At 43.3% G+C, this 17,834-nt stretch overlaps 1 protein-coding gene across 5 annotated transcripts in view; it reads right to left on the bottom strand.

The window, feature by feature from the left end:
- The window catches only part of LPIN2 (lipin 2), a 99,142-nt gene that overhangs the window by 69,775 nt on the left and 11,533 nt on the right, over window positions 1-17,834 (bottom strand). Inside the window, exon 1 of one of the 5 annotated variants that reach the window (XM_056521649.1) lies at window positions 7,788-7,995. The exons of the other annotated variants lie outside the window; for them this stretch is intronic. Coding sequence (XP_056377624.1) covers window positions 7,788-7,880 — 93 coding nt within the window. The 5' untranslated portion in view covers window positions 7,881-7,995. Of the gene's footprint in view, window positions 1-7,787; window positions 7,996-17,834 lie in introns of those variants that run through there. 5 annotated transcript variants of the gene reach the window in all.

Here is a 17,834-nt window from a genome sequence, read left to right as displayed (position 1 = left end):
ATAAATTGGTTGATGTTGGAAAACCAGAGTTTTTATCTCAGGCTGGGTTCACACCACATTTTTGCACTACAGTTCCCGCATCAGGTTTTTGATATTAAAAAAACTGATTCCTCAAAACCTTACAGGATTCGAAAAATGATTTCCAGTTGCATCCGTTTAAGAAAAAAGCGTATACGTTTTTAACTTTTCATTCCATTATGAATAAAGTTTCACTTGTTTGATTGAAATTCCAAGAAAAAAAAACTGTGCAAAGTCAAAAACCAGATGGAACCATACGCACACACAGATCCCATTGACTCAAAAGGATACATTTCAATACGGTTTTTCACCCAGACCAAAAACTGTGGTAGGCTACGGTTTTGGGTACAGGGAAAAAAAAAAAAAAGACAAAACCGTAGAAGATGCAAAACGGCCACGACCGGATGCATCTTTTGGCATAAAGTTTTCACTGCATTTCCATATGGTTTTCAAATTGAGAACGTATACAGGAACTGTATTGCAAAAACGTGCTGTGAACCCAGCCTCCGAGAGACTGATAAATCTGGGCCACTGTTTCCCAAAAAACAGGTTGCAGGTTGTGGTTAAATATTAGGGCTGCAAGATTTGGGAAAACTATCATATTGGGATTATGGAGGTAAATATTGCAAGTTTGATAGAACAAAAAAAATTATGGGTAAATTCCCCCCCCCCCCCCCCCATTTCATATCCGATCAACTCCATTTCGTGTTCACTGAATGAACATGAAAAAGGGGATTGGATATAAAATGGAGAGGAATAAACTGTATTCCTCCCTAGTTCATGTCCAATTAATTCCAGGAGCTTCTCTGCAGTGTTGTTCCCTGCGCTGCATATACATTAGAGCTGTGTTTTCCAAACAGTGTGTCTCCAGCTGTTGCAAAACTTCAACTCCCAGCATGCCTAGACAGCCAAAGGCAACAGCTGGAGACACACTGTTTGGAAAACCCTGCCATAGAAGGCTGGAAGGAAGTGACTGCAAGTTAAAGGGGTTATCCAGGAAAAAAACTTTTTTTTATATATCAACTGGCTCCAGAAAGTTAAACAGATTTGTAAATTACTTCTATAAAAAAAATCTTAAAAGGAGTAGTCCAGTGGTGAACAACTTATCCCCTATCCTAAGGATAGGGGATAAGTTTGAGATCGTGGGGGGTCCGACCGCTGGGGCCCCCTGCGATCTCCTGTACGGAGCCCCGACAGCCCGCGGGAAGGGGGCGTGTCGACCTCCACACGAAGCGGCGGCTGACATGCCCCCTCAATACAACTCTATGGCAGAGCCGAAGCGCTGCCTTCCGCAATCTCCGGCTCTGCCATAGAGGTATATTGAGGGGGCGTGTCGGCCGCCGCTTCGTGCGGAGGTCGGCACCCGCTATCTGGCTGGAGAGCCTGGGCCCCGTACAGAGAGATCGCAGGGGGCCCCAGCGGTAGAACCCCCCGCGATCTCAAACTTATCCCCTATCCTTAGGATAGGGGATACGTTTTTCACCACTAGACTACCCCTTTAATCTTTCAGTACTTATGAGCTGCTGAAGTTGAGTTGTTCTTTTCCGTCTAAGTGCTCTCTGACGACACCTGTCTCGGGAACCGCCCAGTTTAGAAGCAAATCCCCATAGCAAACCTATTCTACTCTGTGCAGTTCCCGAGACAAGCAGAGATGTCAGCAGAGAGCACTGTTGCCAGACAGAGAAAAACAACTCAACTTCAGCAGCTGATAATTATTGAAAGGATTAAGATTTTTTTTTATAGAAATAATTTACAAATCTGTAGCTTTCTGGAGCCAGTTGATATAAAAAAAAAAAGAAGAAGTTTTTTTCCTAGAATTCCCCTTTAAATTTCAATGGCAAAGGACATGCAGGGGAACGGAGCTGGGCCACTGCAAGGCAAGGTAATAAAGTATTCACCATGGGCTATTATTGCAATTTGTTTGCATTTACAATATATTATGCAGCCTTAGAAAAAAAACATGACCCAAAAGGCCGGCTTCAAAAAAAATGCATGGAAATAAGTCCATAATACAGATCTGTTATACAGATGTACTATAGATGAAATACCACCAGTATTTTATCCGTATTTGTGGTTTTCCCAAAGCTTCCAGCGTGCAGCCCTATGGTCGAAGAATTACAAAAACAACCCAGACTGCTGCATGATAATGTGAAAGTAAAAGTAGACATGTGCTTAGTTTCGGAATGAGTATGGTGGCCAGGGCTACGTGACCCTAGAGGATTAACCCTATTCATGTCCAATAAGCAGTGTCATACTACATAACAGGAGAGATGAACTCTTCCATTCCTTCACTACAGAATAAAGTGAACCCTGCCCTTCTCTGTGAAGATTTATGGCAACTCTGCCGCCTTACGTTAATATTCTACAGTATATGGATTTATTTATTTATTTATTTTTTACTGCCTTTTACTGTTCCCGAGGGATATCTGTAGGGAATACTGATAACTGTATGCAGCATATTGTGTATGTATGCATGTATAAAAGCAGGATTTGCTACCGGGGCCACTAATTTCTAGGGCACTGTTTCCCAACCGGGGTGCCTCCAGCTGTTGCAAAACTACAACTCCCAGCATGCCCGGACAGCCTTTGGCTGTCCGGGCATGCTGGGAGTTGTAGTTTTGCAACAGCTGGAGGCACCCCGGTTGGGAAACAGTGCTCTAGTGACCAACTGTTTGATAAAAATACAGATCCATTAGGGAAAAAAAAAAAAAGGCAGCTGCTTTTAGGACAGGAAATGCATTTTTTTACGTCCGTAAACACAAAGAAATTACGTTTTTTTATTCACCAACCGCAAACTGTATTGTGTATACACACACCACTACCAGAGGCTTCATTCCTACACTTTGTAGTGCAATACAGTCATGGCCGTAAATGTGGCACTAGAGATGAGCGAACTTACAGTAAATTCGATTAGTCACAAACTTCTCGGCTCGGCAGTTGATGACTTTTCCTGCATAAATTAGTTCAGCTTTCAGGTGCTCCAATGGGCTGGAAAAGGTGGATACAGTCCTAGGAGACTCTTTCCTAGGAATGTATCCACCTTTTCCAGCCCACCGGAGCACATGAAGGCTGAATTTATGCAGGATAAGTCATCAACTGCCGAGCCGAGAAGTTCGTGACAAATCGAATTTACTGCAAGTTCGCTCATCTCTAGTTCGCACCCCTGAAATTTTTCAAGAAAATTTAGTATTTCTCACAGAAAAGGATTGCAGTAACACATGTTTTGCTATACACATGTTTATTCCCTTTGTGTGTATTGGAACTAAACCAGAAAAGGGAGGGGGAAAAAAGTAAATTGGACATAATGTCACACCAAACTCCAAAAAATGGGCTGGACAAAGTTATTGGCACCCCTAATTTAATACTTGGTTGCACACCCTTTGGAAAAAAACTGAAATCAGTCGCTTCCTATAACCATCAATAAGCTTCTTACACCTCTCAGACGGAATGTTGGACCACTCTTCCTTTGCAAACTGCTCCAGGTCTCTTATTGGAAGGGCGCCTTTTCCCAACAGCAATTTTAAGATCTCTCCACAGGTGATCAATGGGATTTAGATCTGGACTCATTGCTGCCACTTCAGAACTCTCCAGTGCTTTGTTGCCATCCATTTCTGGGGGCTTTGTTTGTGGTCATTTTCCTACTGGAAGACCCAAGATCCCGGAAGCAAACCCAGTTTTCTGACACTGGGCTGTACAGTGCGACCCAAAATCCGTTGGTAATCCTCAGATTTCATGATTCCTTGCACACATTCAAAGCACCCAGTGCCAGAAGCAGCAAAACAACCCCAAAACATAATTATACCTCCAACATATTTCACTGTAGGTACTGTGGGGGTTATTTATCAGTGTGTTCTATTCCTTTTTATGGTCTAAATCTGCAGATTTTATTCAATTTCGCGCTAATTGCGTTTTGATGTTTTGGTGTTGCTAGAGCATTTTTTTAAGTAACGGATGCAGTGGTCACAAATTATCTGCATGCGTTTAATTTTTCCGCAAATTGTGCATAAAAACCCGTAAATCTAGACCACCTCCTGACCAGGTCGAAAAAATTAAAATAAATTACTACTCCTTTGGCATTTTTGCAGGTGTTTTTTTTTTTTATCCCCAAAAAAAGTGATGGAGATCCCTTTTTTTAATAACATTTCGTAGGGCACCATTTAAAAATAATAAAAGATACAGTAGTGATGGAAAAAAAAATTGTATTTAACGAAATGTATCTTTTTTTACAACAAAATGTGTATTAATTTTTAAAAAGGAATCAATTTGTGTGTGCGGGCAGGGCACTAAAAATGTAGCCGACAATAATAAAAAAAATGTAGTGGGCATGTGTTTTTCACTTTTTTCTTAATTTTTTACATTTTTAGGTAGTACTACTACTCCCAGCATGGAACACACTGTTCCATGATGGGAGTAGTAGTACCTGTACTAATTGACAGATCACCCAGGTCTGTTGCGATCCTTCTGTATAAATTTATAGATGTGGCCGGCCGCTCTTCTATGGTCCCCTGCACTGACCTATATATACACACCTATTCATATTTCCCGCAGAGAGCTGTAATTGTACAGATGGTTCCAGCCAATCAAAGCTCTTTGTGGGAAATATGAATATGTGTATATATCTATATATCAGTGCAGGGGACCATAGAAGAGCGGCCGGCTGCATCTATACATTATACAGGAGGATCACAGCGGGTGCCAGAAGTGACACTCGCTGCGATCTGTCTTTTAATGCAGGTACTATAGCTCCCAGCATGGAGAAGAGTGTGCTCCATTTTGGGAGCAGTAGTACCTGCAGTTAAGGACAGATCATAGCAGGTATCACTCCTGACACCCGCTGCGATCATCCTTCATCCCTGAGATGCGGAGCGGCTTTCTCCTGCACTCCTATCTCTGCTCTGTACTCCGTCCGGCCACTCACCATTCATATTTCCCGCTGAGAGCTGTGATTGGCTTCCACCATCCGGCCAATCCCCACTCTGGGCAGAATATATGAATGAGTGATGCAAATTTCTATTCACATCACTGGCCGTCCCGGAGTATAGTGCAGAGATGCGAGCACTGTATAGAGCCACTCCACATCTCTGCTTTATTATGGACGATCGCCACGGGTGTCAGGAGTGACACCCGGGGCAATCTGTCTATTGGTACAGGAACTACTACTCCCATCATGGAACAATGTCAAAAAGGGGCCAAAAATGCAATTTCCACTCAAAAAGACAAAAACCCCAGAAAAAAACCGCAAGAAAAAAAAAAACGCCAAACAGAAGAAAATGCTGTGGCTTTTTTTTTTTTTTTTTTTTTTTTTTGGGCCACAAAAAAAATAAATAAATAAATAAAAAGTAGAAATTTTGCCTAAGACACACACATTAAAACTAAAACAAAGTCAAAACACACTGACAAACAAGCTCTTTAGAAGCAGGATAGACATGATCTGAAAGCAGGGTAGAAAATGATCTGGGTGCAGATCTGCGCAAAATTTATCATGGTCACTGCGACAATATGATAAATTTGGTGCAGCACCACCAAAAAAACAACGCATCTAGACAAACCACAGAAATGATCTAGCCAAGACCATTATTGATAAATAACCCGTGTTCTTTTCTTTGTAGGCCTCATTCCATTTTTTGTAAACAGTAGAATGATGTGCTTTACCAAAATGCTCTATCTTGGTCTCATCTGTCCACAAGACTTTTTCCCAGAAGGATTTTGGCTTACTCAAGGTCATCTCGGCAAAATGTAGTCTTGCTTTTTATGTCTCTGTGTCAGCAGTGGGGTCCTCCTGAGTCTCCTGCCATAGCGTTTCATTTCATTTAAATGTCGACAGATAGTTTGAGCTAACACTAATGGTCCCTGAGCCTGCAGGAGAGCTTGAATATCTTTGGAACTTGTTTGGGGCTGCTTATCCGCCATCCGGACTATCCTGCATTGACACCTTTCATAAAATTTCTCTCTTCCATCCACGCCCCCGGAAAAATTAGCTACAGTGCCATGGGTTGCAAACTTCTTGATAATGTTGCGCACTGTGGACAAAGGCAAATCTAGATCTCTGGAGATGGACTTGTAACCTTGAGATTGTTGATATTTTCCCAGAATTTTTATTCTCAAGTCCTCAGACAGTTCTCTTCTCCTCTGTCTGTTGTCCATGCTTAGTGTGGCATACATAAACACACAATGCAAAGACTAAGTGAACTTCTCTCACTTTTTCCCCCCTACTTTCAGGTGTGAGTTTTTTTTTATTGCCCATAACTGTTACTTGCCCCAGGTGAGTTTAAAGGAGCATCACATGCTTGAAACAATCTAATTTTTCCACAATTTTGAAAGGGTGCCAATAATTTTGTCCAGTCCATTTTTGGAGTTTGGTGTCCATTTTGCTTTTTTTTCCTCCTTTTTTTGGGGGATGAATGAACATGTTTATAGCAAAACATGTGTTACTGCAATCCATTTCTGTGAGAAATACTTAATTTTCTTGAAAAATTTCAGGCCAACATTTACGGCCATGACTATATAGTGCAGCATTTAGAAATCTACTGGTTCTTAAAACCTCAGAACCCTGAAACACCTCTGTAGGTTTTGGATTTGTCGGGTCTGGTTGGTATCTATGATATGATAGATATGGAAATACACCTTGGTTCCATCATAAGTGGATTATATTGCACTGAGGTAAACAAAGTTACATAACCTAACCTTTCATTATAAAAGTAGTAAACTGGACATCATAAGTTGTCCACCTGCAAAGCACTCCTTTGTCTGACAGCTATCTCCCACCAGCTTCTACATAAAGAGGTCTGGTCAGTCCACTCATGTCTCTACAAGGGAGAATTAAAGGTTTGAGCATATTGAGTGACAGGGTTTATTTTATTATAAAATTTTTGTGTTGTGATCTGTAGTTTTTATTGGTACCAATAGTAGAAATTATGGGAAGGATTTTTTTTTCTAATGACCATTTAGATGCCGCTGTCAACTTTAACAGTAGCATCCAAATTGTTAATAGCCAACAGATGCCTGAATTACAAGCCCTCTCCACATTCCCCTAAGAGCACCATGATAAAAAGAAATGTCATGGGTTGTTGTGAAAATGTCAACGGGTCGACCAACATTCCATTAAGGGTGGACCTACTACTCAACCTACCAAACATTGACAATTATTAAAATGATTTAGTTGTTTCTGCCCTAAAAATCCAACATGTCTAATCTTGTGCCCATAGCCCTTATCATAAGGGTATAGTCAAGATACTCCCATACACGTTAGATTAATACAAGATCCACCAACTTTAATCAAATGTGTATTGGGAGCCTGTTTCTTGGAAGAGGACAGGATAATAAAAGGTATGGTAACAGTAAGAGTAACATCACCTTTAGCTTGTCTATGCTATCCTCAAAAAAAATATGTTTTATTGCCAACATGAGGAGTAAAAGAGGTGTTGTCAAGTCACAGAAGTGTCTGTGACCTCCACAAATGCCAGACCGAGCCCATAGGAAGTTTTGTAATCCACATACTTGCTATATTATACAGGTTAAGAGAAGCATTTCTCCATAATTGTATTATAGCTTGTATATGTAGTGCCCACTCGTGGAATAGAAGTAAACAATATACCGTAGGATAGGAGCCAGATTTTCTAGGATTATTCTGAGATTTTCTGTAGAGAAACTTATACCGGCTGAACTTTCACAGACATCAATACAAATAAATCCAATATGCATCACTAGGAAACCTATAGGCGGAGAGGCTACCCGGCTGCTGCTGAATAGGTAACAGACACAGAACTTACCAGCAAACTAGAGGAGTTCCCCACTTGGTCATCTTGATCATCCTCAGAAAGCTCGGTATCTTCCGACTCAAGGTCACTATCTAACCGTAGCATGGTACATACTAGCCAGCACTAGACTGGAGTACTATACACTTCTATGTATATCTGTATTGGAGGGGCTCTCTCACTCCCCCATACACTTGTTCTGCTCTGAACTCTGCGGATACAGCCCTGTGAGCTCTCACTGTGGCTTGTGAAGGAAAGAACTTTCGTATTTAAGCACATTATTATCAGAGACAAAGAGACCAATAGTTTCAGTTTACAGCAGATCCTCCTTCATGTATGTAGATACAATAACCTGAACGTGCTCTCTTAGGTAAAGGGCACGGCCTTGTACTCAGTCACACGCTGTGTTCTTGCACTTCTATGAAAGCCTCAGATTAGGTTAATGATTCTTTCATACTTCTTGGCACTATTTGTTTCCCTACTAATACAATGACACAACAAACAAAGTCATTGCACTATTATTTAGTATGGTCACTGGTATACTATCCTCAGCTGCTGGGTTACTACAAGGTATATTATTGGCATGATGCATCCGACAAGTCACAGCAAAGCCCAAATAGTCAAGATGAAGGATTCAAAAGTGCAATGATGTAAAACAATAACTATAGACAAAAATGCTTTATAATATCTAAAGGCCCCTTTCACACTACCGTTATGACCAGGTCAGGACCGCTTGGGGGGGGGGGGGGGGGGGGAATAGTGGGAGAGAAAATTGTGTTCGCACAGTCTTTTTCTCCTGCTATTCTCTCTGAAAATAGTGGCACCCTCCAGTCCCCATTGACTATAATGGGGTCCATCGGGACCAGTTATTGCCAGTTGCGTCCCGTCAAAATGACAGCCTCCAAACTCAAAAAATATGTAAAAAAAGTTTGACGGCCATAATTGACGGGGCGCAACAGTAGTGCGAATGTAGCCTAACAGTGCCAGGAAAATATCAGACACAACTTATTTAGGAACAGTCTATTGTACTCCCAGAAACACATAGCACTCCTGTCTTGTTTCAACCTAAATAACTATGTAAATATATGTATCAATAAAATCCTTGAACTGTTGTCTACCATGAAGTCCTGCGATCACCAAAATCATTTAGATACTTCTAAAAAAGTAATTGGTATGTTTTTCTAAAGGGGTCCACAACCCGCCTGCAACAAATCCTGAGGAACAGACAAGCCTGGACGGTTATACACAGTTATTGCCCCCAAAAAAGGTCTCCTCCATTGCTTTGCTTATGTAGGTCTTGGGGGTCTGTGGACCCGCAATCTTCTGAACAGGGCAGAAATGATCCAGACTTGGTGCAACATGCTGCAGACATAATCTCTGTTCTATTAACAGACAGGACTTCTCTGGTGGATTCTACCAGAAGATTGAAATACTTTTTGCTGCAAGCGGAATCTACGTGGAATTTCCATAGTGTGCAGGAGCCCTTACTGTAGTTCTCATGTAGGGTATGGCACTCATGTACACCATACTGGCAGATCTCCCCCATAGACAACAGTACAAGTGTACCATATACGGCACTGCCGCGCTAGGTGAATTGCCAACTTACAAAAAGTCCTTTATCTGAGCGGACTAAGTGTCAAGGAGACGTGGCCCAGCTGCTTAAGTGATGGAGCACTATCCAAACATGTGTGGTGATGTTCTAAGACCTGTGCTCCTGTAGCTGAGCAGGTGTCACATGTGGGGGTCTTTTTCATTGGTTTTGGTCTTCATTTTTTTCAAATGTGCGATTTTAGCCAAACAACCAATATCAATTTTTTTTTAGTGTCCCACTATTAACCACATTTTATAAGATCAGTGAAGCACTTAAGCTTTCTAGGAACCACTGCTATCAATAACACAATACTGGGCTTTAAAGTGCATCTATGGCGTCTTGTCATAATCATCACAGAGTGAATATGTACTTTGCAAGTGAGGTAAATGTGCTTCAAGCAATATGAGGAGGAGAGGTCATTTCCCATTCATTCGGGAACGGTACTTTAACAAGGTTGTCAATATCCACAAATGGCGTGTATGGTCCATCATCCATATGTTCCACGAGTTATCTGTTAGGATCACTGATGCTCTGTTAGCGCCCCCTACTGTTTACTCACCAAAGTGCAGCACTTGTTCGAGTAGTAAATCAATGTATCTTCTGCTGTGCATAGACCCCTCTGAATGCCAAGCTCCCTCTGTTACTGCAGACTTTTTTTGGCCATTGTCTACAGTCAGTCCATAGTATAGTTATCTGCTATTTGTTGCCATCGGATCATTCTACTTGGCTGCATTTTAGCTCAGCTTTGTTAGGGCAGAGCTGTGATCTGTGACTACTGTTTAGATGAAATATCTACAGGGAGTCTGTGGTAGTCTGAGGTACACCTCCTACCTCATCATGGTTTCAGGCTGCAGCTCTCCCCCTTCGTCTGGGTTCTGTGTATAAACGTGAAGGTGCCCATGTACCTTATACTCAAGTCTCTAAGGTCCCATATGAGGTTGATGGAGAGAAGGGTGAACATTGAAAGTGAATGGTCACCTTAAGTGGTCCCAGACATTTGCAAAAACTTTTTATATATAAAGTGGTCCCTCAACTTATAATGGCCTCAGGTTACAATATCTTCAACATACAAAGGTCATCCTGGAACCAATTCATTTTGTAACTGTATAAGGAAATATTTAGTCCTACAATTTTCTAATATACCTAAATAAAATGTAATATATGATGATAAACTTTTTCCAGCTTTGGCCACAAGGGGAAATACACTGTCAACCCTTGGTAGTCAAAAGATTTTCATCCAAAGCAAATGCTATACTGTACAGAATACAAATAAGACTACCGCCAACAGGGCTGCTTGTTCCTATCTCACTTTTATTAAGGTGACTGTTCCCCACATGGCAATGCACATTATTCTATCCCATGCTTGGCTAGCTTTTATTATCCACCATCTATCTTAAAGGGGTACTCCACTGCTCAGGTTTGGCACAAACTGTTCTGAACGCTGGAGCCGGGAGCTCGTAATGTCATAGCCCCGCTTCCTCAATGCAAGTCTATGGGAGGGGGCGTGAAATCAGTCACACCCCCTCCCATAGATTTGCATTGAGGGAGCGGGGCAGGACATCATGAGGGGGCAGGGCTATGACTTTACGAGCTCCCGGCGCCAACTCCAGCATTCAGAACAGTTTGTTCCAAACCTGAGCAGCGGAGTACCCCTTTAACCTCCACACAGCATGTTGCCTTTGGGTGTTTGTGTAATATGGGACTGGATATCATTGGCCCACGATAAAATGTACCATTCCTATAAATGAATGGATGACACACGCAGGAATCTACCTGGCTGTGGCCGCTCCTGCTGATTCACAGCACATCCAGCACTGAGTCACCTGTTTTCTTGCAGGAATGGTACATAAACAAGTGACATTACTCAGGAGAGGAAGTAGTATATGTATCGGGGACTAATAACACGCTGTGATGTCAGACGAGAGGAGGAAGGGATATTCTGGTATGTCACACCTCACCACCTCATCAAAAATGCCTGATACACATTACACTCACTATATAGAAGAGCTCAGAACCAAGTTACTGCAGAAGAGTGTCACTACTCCAAACTTGGGGATTCTTGGGGAACAAACCTCATGCAAACGAACAGGGGAACAGTTGCCCATAGCAACCAGATTCCAGCTTTCCTTTTTAAAAAGGCCTCAGAAAAATGAAAGTTGGAATTGGACGCCCTCCATTGGATTGACATGTTGCCCAGACATGTCAAAAGCTGGTCAGCACATCCCACACAACTATTATAGATGTTATACGTATACAGGTGCACGCCGCTGTGGCTAAAACACAAATGTAAACAAGAAAATGACAGCGGCACACTGCTAGGTATATGTAACAGAAGACATAAATTGCAATACTGCTATAGAGAAAAATAAAAAAGGTTCTTAGTATACCATCTGGTTACAGTGTGAACCATTCCACCATGGTATGAGCTAAAGGACAGTATATGAGCTCCTGTCAGTATTGGTCACAGCATCTGAGGAGTTAAACAGCAAGGAGTAGAGGTGACAAGGGCACAGCCCTTGAAGCCCATGCTATCTGCACAGCATAATAGTACAGGGTGGTGTGGGAACTGTGTCCCTCCACCCCCCACCCCCCACCCCCCCACCCAATTTTGTACTGTGGCAGTGCAAGAACTGAATGAAAAAAAAAAGCTGAAAATCTTTAAAAAAAAAAATTAAAAAAATGTCCTGCCGGTACTCTGCCCCCTCTCAATGGTGCCCTATGCATAAGGCTAGTTCTCATCACCCCCTGGCACTAGATTTCACAGTCAATTCCTATATTTAGCTACATGTAGATCTTCTAGCCAAAACTCTACAAGGCAAGATCTTACAGTGTATAATAATCGGAATTGTTACTTCATCTAAAAAGCAAGAACTCCATTTCCCCAAGGATTTCCTACTGCAGCGGTTTCCCCTGAGACCCTGATAAATGAAGACAGGTGGAATGTCTGGGCAGTAACCGGAGACTCAGGGAGATCCACGGAGATCCACTTACAGGCCTAATGAAGAAGACAAAGCCTTCAGGCTACACACTAAGAAGTCACAGAACAAATGCAGTATATATAGTGTTGTGGAAAAATCACTATGACAATGTGGGGTGCTTCAGATATATGAAAAATGCAGTGATAACAGACAAGAATTTACTGCTCACTATTTATTTAGTCATTCTCTCTCTAATAAATATATATATCATTTATTAGAGAGAGAATGAATAAATAAATAGTGATATATATATATAGATAGATATATATATATATATATATATATATATATATATATATATATATATATACATATACATATACACATACATACATACATACATACACACACACACGTCTATAGAAGGAAGAAAAAAGAAATGGGCAAATTTACATTTCTGATATGACTGGGTGAGAACATTTGTTAGGCTTCTTTCATACTGCCGTTGTGCCCCGTCAAGAACAGGGCGCAACGGTGGGTGCTGATGGACCCCATTATATAGTCATAGGGTGCTGTTTTTAAGCGTGAGTAGTGTGAGAAAAAGACAGCACAAGCTGTTTTTTTTTTTTCTCCCACAATTTTCCTCGGCGGCCCCGACGCTGTTACACTACCGTGTGACAACGGTAGTGTAAAAGAGGCCTTAGGGTGCATTCACACCACATTTCCGAGATTTGGCTGTCGGATCTGGCTGTGAAATTTCAAAACCAGGTGCTCCCGTATTCAAGCTGGTCCTGCGCCGAATCACATTCATTTACAAATGCGCCAAACGCAGTCAGATAGTTTTTATGGTATGCTACTGTTTTCAGTCCGGCCACAAAACTGGATACAGGGTAAAAATGAGCGGACCGGCGCATTTAAATGAATGAGATTCAGTGCTGGTTCGGCTGGTATACGGGAGCACCCGGTTTTGAGATTTCCCAGCTGGATCTTGGAAACATGGTGTGAATGCACCCCCAGACCGGAGGATATTGATGGAGTGCAGTCATAGAAAGAACAACTGCAGAACCAAAGACCCAAGGCTCACTGATGCACGAGGAGGAGAGCGTAAAAAATGTACTAACCCATATTTCTTGTTTTTCTTTTCCTCTCATTTCAGATACCTGAATGAAGAGGACTAAGTCAGATTCGGTGGACTGCGACGATGACCAGGGTTTTTTTTATTTTTTTATTTCAATAAAATGGTTTACGAGGGCTGGCGGGGGGGGGGGTGCGCGCGTAGTGTTTTTTGTTTTATAAATTTTTTTTCAATGTGTCATGTTTTTTATAATTGAATTTTCAGGCTTAGTAGTGGAAGCCGTCTTGTAGACCGAATCCACTACTAAGCGGGGGCTTAGCGTTAACCCCCAAATCAGCTAACGCTAACCTCCAATTATTACCCCAGTACCCACCGCCCCAGGGGTGTCAGGAAGAGCCGCTACCAACAGGCCCTGAGCGTCTAAAATTGGCACTCCTGGGCCTAGGCAGTAACAGGCTGCATTTATTTAGGCTGGGGAGGGCCAGTAACAATGGACCTCGCCCACCCTGGTAATGTCAGGCTGTTGCTGCTTGGGTGGTATCTGGCTGATACTGAAAATAGGGGGATTCCTATTTGAATTTTAAATAAATAATAAAAAAAAATGCATAGGGTTCCCCCTATTTTCAGTATCAGCCAGATACCAACCAAGCAGCAACAGCCTGACATTACCAGGATGGGCGAGGACCATTGCTACCGGTCCTCCCCAAAAATAACGCCAGCTTGTTACCGCCTGAGTGACAGTGGTAAAAGCCAGAATGGAGCTCTCTGCTGCCAATGTCACCTTACTTAGCTTTCTTGCTAATCCACCATCCTGGAGCTCCAGTGTTTGCAATGCCTTCTGTTCTGTAGACATGATGTCGTGCCTGAGGAGGCTACTTGGCTAAGTGGGCACATTATGTCACATCTATAAACCCAGCAGTGTTGCAGAGACCAGAGCTCCCTGATATCTATTTGTACCCCTTTAAGGCCCCTTTCAATCTGCCGGTATGCTCCAGCAAATTTGGGCGTGAAACTTTTTTTTGCAGTTTGCCGGAGCATACCAGCAAATACCCCCATTGTATTCAATAGCCGCCATTATTTTCGGAGAGAAAAGCCGGAGAAAAAGACAGTGCAAGCACTTTAAACTGCCGGAGACAACCATAGCCTAACCAATACTGCTTTATTTAGGGGGGGAAAATGCAGGAGTGCTTTTAAAAAACACACTATTAAAAGATAGCTAGGGCTACACAGTGACAGACTGCAAAACTGGTACTCAGGTGGAAAAGTGTTTTTTTTTTTTTAATCAACTGGCTCCAGAAAGTTAGGCTGGGTTCACATCACGTTTTGTCCCATACGGGACTGCATACGGCAGGGGCAGCTGAAGACTTGCGCTCCCGTATGCCTTTGTATGCGGTCCCGTATGTAATTCATTTCAATGAGCCGACCGTAGTGAAACGCTGACTCCGGTTGGCTCATTTTTGCCCCTTATGCGGTTTTCCCACCGCACCTAAAATCGTGGTCTACTACGATTTTAGGTCCGGTGGAAAACTGCATACGGGGCAAAAATGAGCCAACCGGAGTCAGCGTTTCACTACGGTCGGCTCATTGAAATGAATTACATACGGGACTGCATACGAAGGCATACGGGAGCGCATGTTTTCAGCTGCCCCTGCCGTATGCAGTCCCGTGGGGGACAAAATGTGATGTGAACCCAGTCTTAAACAGATTTGTAAATTACTTCTATTAAAAATATTTACCCTTCCAGTACTTTTTAGCAGCTCTATGCTACAGAAGAAATTCACTTTTTTTAAATTTTTTTTTTTTTTTTTTGTCTTGTCCACAGTGCTCTCTGCTGACACCTGATGCCCGTATCCTGCAGCACCCCGTCATCTGCTGCACGGAGCAAACTTCGCTCTGTGGATGATGACGGGCGATACAGGGGCTAGAGTACCGTGATGTCAGCTCAACCTGGCCTCCTCCCACCCCTTGTGACGTCACGCTCCCTCAATGCAAGTCTATGAAACACCACGCCCCCTCCCATAGATTTGCATTGAGGGGGCAGGCTGTGATGTCACGATACTTGATACAGGCCCCTGAATCGCCCGTCATCAGGCACAGAGCGAAGTTCGCTCCAAGCAGCAGATGACACAGGGTGCTGCAGGAGAGATCGCGGGGTCCTGCCACATCTTATCCCCTGTGCTTTGGATAAGGGAAAAAAAAAATGTCTAGGGGCGGAATAGCCCTTTAAAAGGTGGACATCACACCACCTGAATTGTGAATGAATCACAGCCAATAAAAGTGAATGATTGCTCTGTGAACTGCAACGACCTAGTCCCCAGAGAATCCATCCAGGACGCATTTCAGGTGGTGATCACCTCCAGACCTCCATGTCACCACATTCACTTTTATTAGTTGTGATATAAGAAATCACAGTCTGATGCAGAAAAGGAAACTCTTGGGGGGTTTGATAAATCTCCCCCTTAGGGTCTATTCACACGTACAGTATTCTGCACAGATTTGATGCGCAGGATTTCAAGCTGTGTTCAGTCTACATTGAGATCTGCAGCAGAAAATCTGCGCATCAAATCTGCGCAGAATACTGTACGTGTGAATAGACCCTTAATCTTTGCCATAAAGAGAAGAGACGTCTAAATATAAGGACGCATTGCCCTCCCCAGTCTTGTCACACAGAGCTGTCTATGCCATTTCCTGGGCTCTGTGGTGACATTTACAGGACATATGAACTTTCGGGGGGGTTGTCTGTTGCTATCTTGGTGTGGTGGGATTTCTTCGTTTACATTTCCCACTGCTGCTGAACACTGGACACTACACATGGATCCTCCACGCTACAACAAGCAAGTCTTTGTTACTATTGTAAGAAACTACTACAAGAAAGGACGGCTGCTGCTCTGGCAAGAGATCTGTTCTCACAGCACAGACATTCTAAATCTCCTGACAACTCACACACCATAAAAGCAATGAAGAGAACTAGAAGTAGTGCAGAAAGTGCAGCTATGGCTGCGAGGCCTCACCTGTTATATGAGGTAATTACCGTCATCCTGTCACTGGCGACCACACACCAAGACGACGTCATGAGCATCTGCCCCGCATCGACACGCCTAATATCTGTGTTTGTTTATTTGAAAATGTAATAAGAATTACCTGAACTGCCAGTCATCCGGCATGGAGCGAAGTTTGCTCCATGCACCGGATATCTGGGGTGCCACAGCTAAGATTGTGGGGGTCTCCAGCGGTGGGACCCCAGTGATCAGACATCTTATTCCCTATCCTTTGGATAGGGGATAAGATGTCTTGGGGCAGAGTACCCCTTTAAGGTAAATCAGACTGTAAGCTCCACCACAGACAAGACAGATGAGAGTAGGGCTGGGCGGTATACCAGTTCATACTGAATACCGAAATTTTTGTGCTGCACGATATGAATTTTAATCCATACCGCAATACCGGTTTGGCCCCTACCCCTCGGGAATGAATGAATGAATCAGCCCAGCGCTGTTCTGCCCCCCAATTAATTATCAGCCCAGTGCTGTCCCCATCAGGGTACTACTCACACGTCACCCGCATGCGCTGCCCTCCTCGTCCTGCTTGTTGCGGCCGCCGCCGCTGACACTCTATACCAGTGGTCTCCAACCTGCGGACCTCCAGATGTTGCAAAACTACAACTCCCAGCATGCCCGGACAGCCGTTGGCTGTCCGGGCATGCTGGGAGTTGTAGTTTTGCAACATCTGGAGGTCCGCAGGTTGGAGACCACTGCTCTATACTGTGCGGTATCCCTATGCCCGGGCAGCAAAAAATAAACTTTAACTCACCTCCCGTTGGTTCGGTACCGGCCTCACTTGTTTCCTGGGGAACGTCGGACAGTCGTCAGCCTATCACCGGCCGCAGCGATGTTCCGCCTCGGCGACAGGCTGAGCCCACTGTTGTGTAAGAAGCCGTTATATACTGCAGAACCACCAAAAGTTTAAAAAATACCGTGATACACACATTTGGTCATACCGCCCAGCCCTAGATGAGAGCGACTGTAACCATGGAATAGAAATAGGCGCTATATGAGCAGTGAGGGAATGTGTGAACCGGGTGTTAGACAAGTGTCCATAACCAGTACAGTAATCCGTCTGCCAAGTGCAGTGCATGCTGCTGGCGCTGGTAATACCAATGTCGGGGGCAGATTCTTATTCACAACATACATCCATGTAAATGATAGAAACCATTCCTGTCTGGACGGGATGTAACGCGAACAACAAATGTGACCTAACTAAACCTCAATGGCCGAGTGGTAATCTGGAATGACACAAGTGCGTCCGTACATTGCCCTGGATGGGTCAGACTGGTGACCTCCACAGCGACCTACTGGTATCACTGGCAGAACTGTGGGCAACCACACACTTAGGCAGCAATGTTGTATTAGATGTTATTTGGGAGAGTTATTTCAGACAATGATGCTCATTCAAGCAGCTTCATATACAGCCCCTGCATAAAG

This window comes from Hyla sarda, chromosome 5 (assembly GCF_029499605.1).
Source record: "Hyla sarda isolate aHylSar1 chromosome 5, aHylSar1.hap1, whole genome shotgun sequence".
NCBI classification, from domain to species: Eukaryota; Metazoa; Chordata; class Amphibia; order Anura; family Hylidae; genus Hyla; species Hyla sarda.
Note: the sequence above shows the minus strand (reverse complement) of the source record. Positions and strands in the feature narration are given on the sequence as shown.